This window comes from Tenebrio molitor, chromosome 4 (assembly GCF_963966145.1).
Source record: "Tenebrio molitor chromosome 4, icTenMoli1.1, whole genome shotgun sequence".
Taxonomy (NCBI): Eukaryota; Metazoa; Arthropoda; class Insecta; order Coleoptera; family Tenebrionidae; genus Tenebrio; species Tenebrio molitor.
Genome location: NC_091049.1, coordinates 27,968,643 through 27,982,943, shown reverse-complemented (window position 1 = coordinate 27,982,943; position 14,301 = coordinate 27,968,643). Strand labels below are relative to the sequence as shown.

Genomic DNA, 14,301 nt, shown 5'->3' with positions numbered 1-14,301 from the left:
ATTGGTATAATTGGAACACCAGAAACAGAAAGACATTGGTTCTGATTCTGATGAATGCCGCCAATCCTATCCAAGCGAAATTTTCGGAAGGTTTCATCGTAAATTTTAAACTATTGATGTTTGTGAGTCACATTTTGGAACGTTTTCTGGACAATTTCATTGTGTTTAACTTCACAGATATTCCAGGCTCTTTACTCTATTATGTCGATCCTTGTAAGAGACGCATACAGTAGAAATTCAAACAAATGATGAACAAACTATTACTCAAAATGGATCAATTTGCGAACGGATGTTATTACCTTAGAAATAGGCACATGCATTTTTCCTACTTAAGATAGTTACGTAATTAGTATTAGAATGTGTTTTAAAATCTGCACAGAACAATTAGGATAAAATCTATATAAATAAAAATGTAAGTGTTCGTTTGTTCAAAATCTAAGATTTCCGAAAATTCTTCACCGATTGCTTTGAAATTTTGACACAACGTTGCATTCGAATAGGCTCGTGTTGTTATAATATTATTATCTTGATGTTACACCTGTGACAGGTAAAAACATGCTCCATCTATTTAAATATTAAAATCGAGTTTGAATGTACGCGATTGGGACCGATTTGAAATATAAAAAATTTCAAGTGAGACGGCCTTATAAACACCAAAGTGTATACGAATGAAGTTGCCATGATACTATAGTTATTTACGAACCAAGTGCGGGAAGATGATGTTCCCGTATGAGCGAATTTTTTTAAAGTACGAGCGCCGAAGGAGCGAGTGCCTTTAATTAATGCGCGAATGAGCAGAAGATGTCTTCACGCAAGTGGCTCGTACAATATTTTTTGTACGAACATTAAATTAAATTTTTTTGTTTTAATTCATTAAACGTAAACTAACATAAAACCAAGTAGGCAGTAACCTTTGGTTATTAGAAACAATTGCTTAAACGTGTTTTCTCCTTCAGATTGTTTAACCCTTCAACACTATTTATTTCAAATTAACCAAATAAACATTGTACTTAAAACAAAAGTGATGTTTTATTTTTGACACCCCTAGTCTCAAATAAATATATCTCGTCGAGTGACATTAGAAATAAAAAGTTTCGGAAAACATTTATAGTTTCTTCTTAGATTAAAATGTTAAACATAGCTCATGCTAAGATGAAATTTTCTCGCTGTTCCGAACATCGGAAACAGTAAAACGTTTTTCTCCCCCCGAGTCCTGTTTACCGATTTTCTAATCAAGCAATATCGATTTGGAATTACGTCCACATTAACAACAATCATTTTGAAATAATATGTTGATTGGTCCAATTGCAAAACAACTGTCAATAATGCTTCCGAAGTAGAATTATGTGCTCTCAATTCTCTAATAAGTTTTATTCGAACGTTTGTTCAATACTTTTCCAACATTCATATTCAGCATAACAGACCAGACATTATTATTTAAAATAAACTACCAAAGCAAGCATATCTTTTAGATATAGCTGTTCCAAATTCACACAATATAACACAGACATGTAACACAAAAATGAATAAATATTTAGAGCTCTCCGCTGCTATGACAAATCTTTGGTGTTTAGAAAATATTTCGGTATTACCACTTATAATTTCAGCAACGTGAATAGTACCGCAATCTCTTTTTAAACACATTGGTAGTTGAAATTCAAAAAAGTATATTATTATACTCATGTCAAATCGTGAGGAAGTTCCTTAATATTGACACAGAACATAATATAAAAACACAACAAAGTCAAAATGTGGAGGCGAGACGTCGGTAATTATGTTGATAAGCACTGCACTATTACTTGATAGTAATATCCGTAATAGTGTATGTACTCCGGCACAATTGCCGTGCCGCCGGGTGGTGGAGGGAGATAAAATTCGAGTTGATCTCAAAGATTACCTTGTATTCTATGTCCTGGAAAATCTTTTAAAGATAATTACAGATTGAAAATTCACGTAGATAAGTATAACATCGATAATAACTTATCAACTTCTTCTACTTTTTTTTTCAACCGATTCAATCACAAAATTGCTTTTTAATTTAAAACTTCAGTTACCAACTATTAGAAGATTACCAAAAGCTTGTAGACATCTAGCTGCATATAAATTAAGCTCCAATAATAATTGTCTTTCGACCAAATCAATCTCTTCTTTTGAGAATCTTTTCTCCTATAGAGCTTTCAATGTAGCAGAGAAATCTGTTAAGTCATTGAATAAGCATATAAAAGAAAATCTTTCCAATTTTGAAGTTCCTCAAATACGAACCGCTTCTAAGAAACGTCCACATTTATCACTAGCTATGAAAGTGGAAGCAAAAGTAGCCGATATTGATATCAAAGCAGCTGTTAATTTTTTGTCTTCGGATGACTCAGTAGCTTCATGCAATCAAGATGTTGCTGAAGAATAAAAAAAAAACATCTCTTACCATCTCACGAACTTTTTTTTCCCAGACTCTTTCAAACCGGGAGACTTTTCTTTAATAGTCAATGATCAAAACGTTCGAGAAGCTATCAATCCCTTTCCTGACGGTTCTTCACCAGGTTTAGATGGCATGAAACCACAATACTTGAGAGATATTTTATCTTTGTCAACGGGTGAAGCAGGTAAGCAGGGACTAAGAGGTTCAACAAAACTTTTTTATTGTCTGGCCAACTTCCTTCAGAAATTTTTCATTTATTATATGCTGCGACTTTATGTGCCCTTCGTAAGAAAGATGGAGGGATTAGACCGATCGCTACAGGAACCGAAGATTGACTTCAAAGCTAGCCTGTTTTCAAAGTCGTAAATTTGTAAATTCGCATTTTTTTCCACACCAACTTGGAGTGGCAACTAAGCTAGGATGCGAAGCAGCAATTCATACCACACGAATCTTTGTGAATAATGACCAAAACTGTGGCAAAATTCTTCTTAAAAAACAAACCAAAACGCCTTTAACTCAGTCGAACGGGATTGTATTCTAAAAAAAGTGCAACGTCATACCCCACTTCTTTACCCTTATCTTTATCAATGCTATAGGAATTCTTCAACTTTATTTTTCGGTGATCATTTGATTTCTTCTTCTGTTGGACCCCAGCAAGGAAATCCTTGGGGTGCTATGATTTTTAGTCTTGCCATTCAACCAATTATTTTATCTTTGGATTCTCAACTGTATATTTATTATTTAGATGATGGAACCTTAGCTGATTACCCAAAACTAGTTTTGTCCGACTTTAAGAAAGTTATCAATTTATTTAGAAAAATTGGTTTTGAATTAAACTTTAACAAATGCGAGATCTTTTGCTGTTCTGGAGACACAGATTTAAAAGTCATACAGGAATTTCAAAATTTAGCACCAGGTATTAAAATTTGTGACCGAGGATGTTTATCTCTTTTAGGCTCTCCAATCTTTGACCAAGGTTTCAAAAACACTGTCGAAAAAACTATAATTAGAGTTGAAATTTTTTTAAACAAAGCTGAAATACTTAGCAGGCACGTGGTTTATAATTTAATCAAGAACTGTCTTTTCATAACAAAATTTCATTTTTTATTAAGAACAACTCCTTTTTGGAAATTTTCTAATTATGTTAATTCAGTTGATTCATCTTTAAAGTCTTCTTTAGGAAGAGGACAGTAACGGTCCGAATCGGTTCGATAAATTAAGAATTTTAATTTTAAAATAATTTCACAGGAAATATTTTAAATACCGTTCATTTGCGACGTAAATGCTGGTCAGTTGTAAATTTTATTGATGCCGTGTCGGTACCACAGTCCTCAAGTGAAATCTGCCAACCTTTCTTTGAAAATGCAGGTAGGGGTCCTGTCCGAACACAACACAAAGATCACAGTTTTCATGGGAAAAAAACATTGCAAAATTTACTCGTTCGACAATTTGGGGAGTCCAGTTGAGAGAACCACCAAATCAATGTTCATTGGGTTAATTTACTTTTTTTTATCATTCTCAAATTTGTGGCATATTTGTAATTAAAGGGCGAGAATTGCAAATTAGAAACAGAGCGCTTTATCGTAGAAAATAACTAGAATCGTTTGCACTTTTGGTTAGAAAATTAACAAAGCAAAGTAGAAAGGGAGTCGGTAGAAAACAGAGACAACAGGGTAACGGTAAAGCCAGGTAGTCGTAGAAATCAGAGGTGTGAGTGAGAGACAGAGAACGAAATTACGAAGTAATTATTAATTAGAAAGTTTTTGTGGAATCAAACCAATGTAGAACAATTTTCAGAAGTAGCAGATCAACGTAATTTAGTTGCATGACATGACACTTACGTAACAGCGTTTCAAGCCCAATTTAGGTTTCAAAATAATGTTAATTTGTTTCATTTTTAATTCTGTTTGTTTCATTTTAACTCTGTTTGTTCCATTTTTAATTGTGTTTGTTTCTTGATGTTGAGGTTTATTATTGTATAGAGTCAGTAATTTAGTGTTCTTTTTCAGAGTTCTAATTCAACAACAAATTATGTACATTCGGTCTGGTCCTAACAAAAGTCTAAATTTAAACATTTAAAATAATGGTGGAAAGCGGAAACTGTAATTTCAAAAGTTCTAGAGATATCGAAAGGGTGTCGTGATCGGCGTAAAGTAGAACCGAGCTGATTGGTCACTTTGGTCAAGTAGGGGTTGCGAAAGTTGGGTGCGCCAGAAATGATAAAACCGAATGCGGAACGGGAAACGGGGCTTTTTTGATTCACTCGGGGTTTGATCTCCAAAGTGGCCGAAGGTACGTTCAGTACTTCCAGCAGCCATTTTGTGACCACATGCTTTACATTTACAAGGTACATTATTTCTCTAATTCTTGTACATTATTTGTAGTCGTGATTTAATTAGTCAAACAGCATTTAGTTCTTTACCGTTCTAAAGTAAAGATTATATTATTTTCTTTGAGCTTTTCATGACCACGTGACTCTTTAGAATCCTGAATTAAATTCTTTATCGCGAAGTATATGATCTTCTTGCATTTACCGATTGGGGAAACGTGCTCTCGACAAGTTTAAATTATTATTAAAAAAACGGACATCTTAATTCATTATTCGTCGCTTTGGGACTTTCTAGAGTCCGGCCTAGAGCACAAAGAGCCATCGCCAAATTTAGGTGGATAGTGACCCTTTAGGTACAGCTGACGCGTAGAGAGGTACCCTTGTAAGTCTGTTAGAACCTTTGCCCCTTTTATTTTACCCTTTATTAGACCAGGCTAGCCTGAGAGGTTGCAGGGCATCGCGTCGGGTTCAAGTTAATTGGGGAGATAATTCAAATCTAAATCAGATCACATAGTTCGCATCTCAAACTCGTATAATGCTATTCGCGCCAGAGACTTCTGTATTTGCCCAGCTTAGTCATTTATTCATGAGTCAGATCTCAATTCGTGGGCCGCGAGTCAAATCTCATTGGGTCTAATTTCCACAAACTTCTGTCATTCAATTCATTTATTTATTACTATCATTTGTTGGGACCAAACACCACCATACCCGATTATTTGTTAAATAAAATTTAAGTGAAGTGTGCTCAATCGTTTTAATTCTATTTACAAAAAAAACCTTCCGAAGATACGGTCTCTCGTTAGAACCTAATTAAACAAACTGAAAAATAAAACACAACGTAGGATCAATAAAAATTTTTTTTTTCATTATTTTTGTTTAGTATTTTTCCGCAAAAATTTCATCCGAGAGAATGCGGCAACCAATAATACACCAAATGAGGGAGGAAAGTTTCATCGAGGAAAAGTGAAGGAAGTCGAAACGTTTCAGTACTTAATTTACGTTTAACTGATTTACAATTGTGACAGTCCACTTTATCGATTAGATTTAGTGGACTGGGAATTCGCCACATTTCCGAAATTTACCTTCCTTCTTTCCTATCTTCAATTCATGGTGTTAAAAAGTTTGTTTCTTTATTACTAAATTCAAAGGATAATGAGCTTATTATTTACCATTATGATGAAGCTTCAGCAGTCTGAGAAAATGAGGACGAAAGACCAACAAACCCACAATTTCAGAAGAATTGGTATAATATCAATATCAAACGAATAATTGCCAATGACTTAATTTTTTATTCACCTAGAGACATGGCTCGTTTTAAGGCTTTGCAATGCAGAGAATCAGGATCTTAGTTACATGCAATACCTTCTCCTAATATTGGTACTCTTTTAGATAACACTTCCTTCCAAGTTTGTATTGGTTTAAGATTGGGTTGTAATCTTTGTACACCTCATATTTGCAAATGCAATGCGAAAGTTGACGAAATTGGCATCCACGGTCTAAGTTGTTCCAAAAGCAGTGGTAGATTTTCCAAACACACTGAAATTAATTCTGTTATCAACCGGTCTTTGACTTCTATTCATGTTAATTCAACTTTAGAACTAAACGGACTGTCTCAGGATGATGGAAAACGCCCAGATGGGATGACTTTAATACCATGGATTAAAGGTCAACCATTAGTTTGGAACGTTACCATCGTAGATACATACACTTGCAGGCAGTTACGTTTTGAAAAGTTCTGAAGTTTCAGGTCTTGTCTCTGAAATGGTTTGCAAACGAAAACATAGCAAATATGGTTCAATTATTTCGTCAAATTTTGTATTTAAAGGTTTAGCCTTTGAAACCTTAGGCCCTTGGTGCAAGGAAGCCATCGATTTCATTAATGTCATCGGAAACTGACTTATTGCGGAACAAGGCGATTTAAAATTCCTTTTCGAGAGGATTTTCCTTGCTATTCGACATGGAAACGCTACAAGCATTCGGGGCATTTTTCCAGATTCCGCATTATTATCGGAAATTTTTGTATTGTAAACCAAAAATGTTATGTACTTAAGAATAAATCTAATTTCCATAATAGAGCACTGACTGACGAAACTTCGATAAATAGTGAAAGACTCGACTGGTTCATTATTGTGTATTGATTAATCAAGTTAGGAGACAATTACGAATAATAGTTCCGAAGTAGAATCAATTTCGACAGTTGGTTGTGGTCGTTTGTTGAAGACTGTTTCTTTGAAATTAAATGATGAATCCAAAACGAATGAATTGTAAGTTTGTTAAATATAAATAAACAAATTCTTGTGGAATATTTTCAGATGACTGCCTAAAACCGCTCCGTGTGATTGGCAGCAGTATTTACCAATTCACATTTGTCAAACGCTTGCTGAAGCTGACGCTCATCACCCACTCGACACTCTTACTCCTTCGGCTTTATTACTTCTTTCAAACACCTAACATCGAAGACCTGATTAAATACGGTCCACTCTTCTTGCTAACGTGTTTTGTAATTTGCACCGACAAGTGTCGTATTTTTATGCAAGAAATGATTTCAGGCCAACTTTGCGTTCACCGTTCTCTTGCTCAAAAACCATATGGTCGATGATGTTATGACCGTTATAGACTTGTGGGACATCAGTTCTGCCGGAAACGACGTCAAACTGAGAATTCTAAGTGAATCGAGGAAGATTAACACGTTCGTCGTGATCAACACAGCTCTACCTCTGCTGTTTGTCACCCAAATGATATCTTCACCTGACAACGACAGCGAAGAGATTTTTGTTCAACACATTTTCGACAAGTGGTGTCCCCGTCAAGCGAAATTTTGGGTTCTCATTTTCAAAATGACGATGTATTTAGCGGGTCTTGCGATGGTAGCACACAGCTATCAAGTCATCTATTGCACACAACACATCAAATTTCAAATATACATGCTTAACGTACTCCTCGAGAGACTGGGTAGTGATGCTGAGGATTCGGAGAATCTCATTCGTAATGAAGTTTATCAAAAACAAATTGAGACGAAGCTGAAGATGATAATAGACAGACACTGCGATCTTATTCGGTAATGCTTTAGTAAAACACTTTTTCTTTTCTCCTTTCTTTACATCAATAATTCTTGTTCACTTTGTCATCTAAAATGTTAATGGGGTTTGAAATTTGTTTAGTGTAATGTATATATTTCTTGTTTGTAGATGGAAAAGTAACTCTTTGATGCTGATGAGTAATTTTATAATACCCTTTGTCATTATTGGAATCGTTGCTGGCATAAGTATTGTACTTTCATTTTTGCAAGTAAGTAGTCATCATAATAAATATTTAACCGCAACGTTCGCAAAATCAGTAAGAAATTGACAAGCAAAGAAGATAGATTTCTCCTTACAGCTGATTACATTTTGACAAATTGTAGGAGGTAATTTTGTGGCGTTCTTTCGTGGCAGCCGTTGCTATACTGTCTATCATGTTAAGTCTAATTGCAGCTGGACAATATTTAGAAGACGAGGTAAACTAACGCACAGTTCAGAATCTGAGATAAAATTATTTTTGCAGTCGGAAAATATGTTACTAAGATTAGTCACAACGAATTGGTACAATTGGAACACCAGAAACAGAAAGAAGTTTGTTCTGATTCTGATGAATGCCGCCAATCCAATCCAAGTGAAATTTTCGGAAGGTTTTATCGTAAACTTTAAACTACTGATGTTTGTGAGTCACATTTTGAAACTTTTTCTCGTCAATGGTCATTGTGTTTAACTTCACAGATATTCCAGGCTCTTTACTCTGTCATGTCGATCCTTGTAAGAGTCGCATACAATAGAAATTGAAACAAATGATGAACAAACTACTCAAAATTTGCCAACACGGATTTTATTACCTAAGAAATAGGCACATGCATTTTTCTTACTTAAGATAGTTACGTAATTAGTATTAGAATGTGTTTTAAAATCTGCACAGAACAATTAGGCTAAAATCTATATAAATAAAAATGTAAGTGTTCGTTCGTTCAAAATCTAAGATCTCCGAAAGTTCTTCGCCGATTGCTGGGAAATTTTGACACAACGTTGCATTCGAATAGGCTCGTGTTGTTATATTATTATTATCTTGATGTTACACCTGTGGCAGGTAAAAACATTCTTTAGTTTGAACAGCGCCATCTAATTAAATATTAATAGAGTTTTAATGTACGCGAATTGGGACCGATTAGAAATGTCAAAAATTTCAAGTGAGACGGCCTTATAAACACCAAAGTGTATACGAATTGCCATGATACTATATATATACTATACTATAGTTATTTACGAACCAAGTGCGGGAAGACGATGTTCCCGCATGAGCGCATTTTTTTAAAGCACCTTTAATTAATGCGCTAATGAGCGGAAGATGTCTCCACGCGAGTGGGTCGTACAATATTTTTGTGTGAACATTAAATTAATTTTTTTTGTTTTAATACATTAAACATAAACGAACATGAAACCAAGTAGGCAGTGACCTTTGGTTATTAGAAACAATTGCTCCTTCAGATTGTTTAACACCCCAACACTATTTATTTCAAATTAACCAAATAAATATTGTACTTAAAACAAAAGTGATGTTTTATTTTTGAGACCCCTAGTCCCAAATTTATCTTGTCGTATTATATTAGAAATAAAAACTTCCGGAAAATATTTATAGTTTCTTCTTAGATTAAAAGGTTAAACATGACTCATGCTAAGATGAAATTTTCATTTCGCTGTTCCAAACATCGGAAACAGTAAAACGTTTTTCTCCCACCAGTCCTGTTTACCGATTTGCTAATCAAGCAATATCGATTTGGAATTACGTCCACATTAACAAGAATCATTTTGAAATAATATGTTGATTGGTCCAATTGCAAAACAACTGTCAATAATGCTTCCGAAGTAGAATTATGTGCTCTCAATTCTCTAATAAGTTTTTTTCGAAAGTTTGTTCAATACTTTTCCGACATATACAGGTGTGTCAAAACTCAACCCAAAACTTTCAGGGCTGATTCTTTGATTAAAAATTTGCATAAAACTATCAATACATATGGGGCCAAAAACTCTTAGCTTGCGAGATAATCGACAAACAACGTAAAAACAATTAGGTGAAAGGAAAACGCACATGGTGGTACTAAGATCAATAGCCGAGAGGTTGCAAGGATTTGTAGAGAACCATTTCCGAGTAGGCAGCTGCCTCCTCATCATACACCTTTTGCAATTTCCTAATGCAATGATCAGGACGGTGTCTGATAATTCTTGATTCCAAAAATTTTACATTCAATTTTAGAATGACAACTAATATAAAGTGTACAACAATCAATTAAAATTTCCACTTGAGACTAGTTAATCAGTTAATCACACAAAACGACTCGTTTAGTAAAAATTAGGGGAAAACTTTTGCGAATTTCGCAAAACGTTATAGAAAAAAGTTTCATAAATTGGCGAGTTCTTAAACTAGTTAAAATTAAGACACGTATTTCAGATGCACCCTATATACAAGGTGTCTCACCTAAGACACTCGAGCCTAATATCTCGGTTATTTGCCAACGAATTTTTATGAAATTTAAAATGCAGGTATTTTGGGCGGTGAAGATTCAATTAATAACAACGAATTACCTCAAGTTAAAAAATGTAATTTTAACACATGTTTCCTTTATTGAAAAATTAAGCGCAGTTAAATATTAAAGAATAGGTGTCTACACAAACAATTAACTAAATCACTCCTGTGACCCAACGAAAAGATCAGATTTTGTTGTTAAAAATGTGATCTAAATTTTGAAGGTATTTGAGCTGTCACCTTTTAAAACAATTGATGAAACGTTGCCAAGCAGCATTTTGAAATGTGTCAAAAGTGGGCGTTCTTTAGTAGAAAAGTGAAATTTATTGAAAACAATTTGAAGATATACAGTGGCAGAAATTTCAATATTGTTGAAAAAGGAAAAAAAAATTGCCCATGAGAGTTTCGTAAGAATACGAAGAAATGACACAGTTAGTCTTGTGGAATTGGTTGGGTTTTCTATATCTAATTTTTATTTACATTACCAAGAAGCATTATTAGGTGTATTGATCGATCAAATTAGGAATAATTACGAATAATATTTCCGAAGCAGAAGCAATTTCGACAGGTATAATAGGGCGGCTAATCTATAGTGAATTTTTTTTAATAAACAATTGTCAGTGTCAAAATGAAGTAAAAAACCATACTGTACCACCCTAAAATTTGGACATATGGACCAGCTATATAACAATTTGACAACAAATCATGGTTAAGGTTATGTTCACTTCACTTCCCGTACCTTTCTTCCGTGAATTCATTTTCGAAACAAATTTAATGAGAAATCAGGAGGAACCTTTTCGAATTTGAAATAAACTCTCGCTCGTTAGGGCGCAGGCTCAGTTACATAAAAAAATGTTGACACTCAATGTGACCAATCGTATTATCATGAAAATCACAGTTTGGCTCATACCAACAAGACAACGTTTTGACAATTGTTTATTAAAAAAATTCAACTATATCTAATAACCGTGGTTACGAAGTTGTTTACTTTTTTCAAAAGTGTTCCAATGAAAGCAAGTTGCAGTGTCAGTGCAAAAATGAGTGATTCAGAGGAAAATTTGCCTTCTGATATAGAATTGGCTGCTCAATCTGCTATAGATACATTAATTCCTGCCAAATCCAAAGAGCGGTATGAGATAGTGTACAAATATTTTGAAGAATGGATGGAAATCAAGAAAATTCGTGAAGTCTCTGAAAAGGTGGTCCTTGCCTATTTTGCGGAACAATCAGAGAAGTTAAAACGATCCTCCTTATGGTGCCAGTATTCTATGTTGCGGACGATGGTGTCGATTAAGATAAAGATTGACATTAGTCAATATCATCAGGTTGTGGCTTTCTTGAAGAGGAAATCAGAAGGATACCGACCTAAAAAATCGTGCATTTTTTGCAAAGAGGAGATACACCAATTTCTTAAGGAAATGAATGATAAAGATTTCTTATTTATGAAGGTGAATTGGAGCTGAGATAATAAAAAACAATCTTAAACGTATTATGCTTTCAGGTCGTTTTGATATTTGGAATTTTTGGTGCTTGTCGACGCGAGGAGATCACAAATTTGATGAGACGAGACGTTCAAGATAAAGAAGAATTTATCTGGATCACCTTACCGAATACAAAAACTAAAATTACACGGGAATTTGCCATAACAGACGGAAATATTCAGGGAATAAGTTGTTTGCATTTATTTCGAAAATATATGGATTCGCGTCCCAGTCAGACCAAGCACGATAGATTTTTTCTTACCTACAGGGGAGGTAAATGTACCCAGCAGCCTGTTGGAGTGAATACAATCGGAGGAATTCCAAAGAAAGTCGCTACTGCATTAGGATTATCTGAACCAGCAAACTATACAGGACATTGTTTTCGGAGATCCTCAGCATCATTATTGGCAGATGCAGGGGCAGATGTGCATACTCTCAAGCGTCATGGAGGCTGGAAGTCTGACAATGTTGCAGAGGGATATGTTGAAACATCAGTTCAAAATAAGAAAATAATTGCAATGAAAATAATGGGCTCTTCAGATAGGTACTCTACGTTCAACAAGTAACGTCATGGTGGAAAAGCCCAGCATTAACTTGGGGACAGCGTCTGGGGTCAATATTGAAAATGTCTCAAACTGTGTAATTTATGTTAATAAATAGTTGTAAAGTTTGCAAAATTTAGTCTCTTTACTGCACTAGTGCTTTATTACCGCACTAGTGCCGTAAAAACTGCCATTACGACACTTAAAAAAATTGTGAAATATGGCACATTACAGTATGAAAGTAGATAAAAACTTTTGTAACAATTATTGTTTCCACACTTTTTCTCGTCGACTTTTATTATCATATCACTAATTGTTGTTCACTTTGGTATCTAAAATTATCCATATTGTAGTCGTTCAAGAAATTACCATTGTCAATGACATTACAATAATGTATACATTTCTTGTCTGTAGTTGGAAAAATAACCTGTTGATGTTGATGGAAAATCTTATAATACCATTTACCATTAGTGGTTATTGGCATAAGCATCGTACTTTCATTTTTGCAAATAAGTTGTCATCAATTACTCTTCTACTGGATCATCATGAAGGCAGCATCATCTCATTTTAATCTAACTCCATCTTCTAATTTACTATATTTATGTCGTTTTATAACTTGATAAAGCACTAATTCGTTCCGACAGAAAACAATATAATTTTGTACATTGTAGGAAGTGATTTTGTGGCATTCTTTTGTGATAGCCCTGGCTGTCTTTTCTACCAAGTCTAATTGCAACTGCAAAATCTTTAGAGGACCAGGTAAGCTAACGCACTGTCCAGAATCCAATGTAAAATCATGTTTGCAGTCGGAGACTATGTTTTTAAAATTAGTGACAACGAACTGGTATAACTGGAACATCAAAAACAGAAAGAAATTGGTTCTGATTCTGATGAATGCCGCCAATCCCATCCAAGCGAAATTTTCTGAAGGTTTCATCGTAAACTTTAAACTATTGATGTTTGTGAGTCATATTTTGGAACTTTTTCTGGACAATTTTCATTGTGTTTATCTTCACAGATATTCAAGGCTGTCTACTCTGCTCTGTCGATCCTTATAAACGTCGCATACAATAGAACTTAAAACAGACATACGTTCAATGATGCACAGACTACTCCAAATGGATTCGTTTCTTACCTAAGAAATAGGCACATACGTCTTTGATGTTTTTGAAACTTTCTCCTATTTAAGATAGTTAGGTATGTACACTAGTATTTAAAATCATGCACAGAAGATTTAGGCTAAAACTGAAAGTAAAATTGCATTTTGCAAAATTAAGAAAAATTGTTGCCTATTTAAAAGAATTTACAGAAAATTGTTTGATGTAACAATCAAGACAGAACAATAGAAGGATTAGTTTCAATAAGTTGTAGGTTTTCATTCGCGTAATGTCTGGAACACCACAAGGGTCGCGTGTGGGTCCGACGTTCTTCTGTTTTCTGCCATTGATTTATTCAGAATTCCGTCGTGCTTCACTTTTGTCCTGTGCGACTAATTCACAGCCGCTCCTCGAAACAACACAAGACATACAGATTGTCACTTATGAATTGCAGGCAATAAAACCATAAAAGGTTTTAATTCGAATGCGGATCTGCTTTTCTCTTTCAGAACGATAAATTCGTTGATTGTTTAACACGTCAACACTATTTGTTTCAAACTGATCCAATAAATATGTAAAATAAAATAGATGTTATGGTTTTTCATCCCTAGTACGTAACAAACTTAACAAATCTCGTGGGATCACATTAGAAAGTTATCAATTTATCCAGAAAAATTGGTCTTGAATTAAACTATAACAAATGCGAGATCTTTAGCTGTTCTGGAGACACAGATTTAAAAGTCATAAAGGAATTTCAAAATTAGTTACCAACTATTAGAAGATTACCAAAAGCTTGTAGACATCTAGCTGCATATAAATTAAGCTCTATTAATAATTGTCTTTCGACCAAATCAATCTCTTCTTTTGAGAATCTTTTGCTTTTCTC

At 34.4% G+C, this 14,301-nt stretch overlaps 2 protein-coding genes and 1 long non-coding RNA gene across 3 annotated transcripts in view; 2 read left to right on the top strand and 1 right to left on the bottom strand.

Moving 5' to 3' along the window:
- Nucleotides 1-14,301, bottom strand: part of LOC138127863 (ly6/PLAUR domain-containing protein 6B-like) — a 161,443-nt gene that overhangs the window by 32,876 nt on the left and 114,266 nt on the right. The window lies entirely within an intron of this gene.
- The window catches only part of LOC138127864 (uncharacterized), a 131,745-nt gene that overhangs the window by 67,985 nt on the left and 49,459 nt on the right, over nucleotides 1-14,301 (top strand). The window lies entirely within an intron of this gene.
- LOC138129535 (tyrosine recombinase XerC-like) lies at nucleotides 11,259-12,398 on the top strand. The gene is made up of 2 exons (XM_069045847.1): nucleotides 11,259-11,743; nucleotides 11,797-12,398. The coding sequence occupies exons 1-2, from the start codon at nucleotides 11,303-11,305 to the stop codon at nucleotides 12,340-12,342; spliced, it is 987 nt and encodes a 328-aa protein (XP_068901948.1). The 5' UTR covers nucleotides 11,259-11,302; the 3' UTR covers nucleotides 12,343-12,398.

What these genes read in the sequence shown, in the direction of transcription:
- LOC138129535 (XM_069045847.1), top strand. Translation starts at nt 11,303, where the DNA reads ATGAAAGCAAGTTGCAGTGTCAGTGCAAAAATGAGTGATTCAGAGGAA. An exon ending in AAGATTTCTTATTTATGAAG is followed by an intron (nt 11,744 to 11,796) that starts GTGAATTGGAGC and finishes TTATGCTTTCAG; the next exon opens with GTCGTTTTGATATTTGGAAT.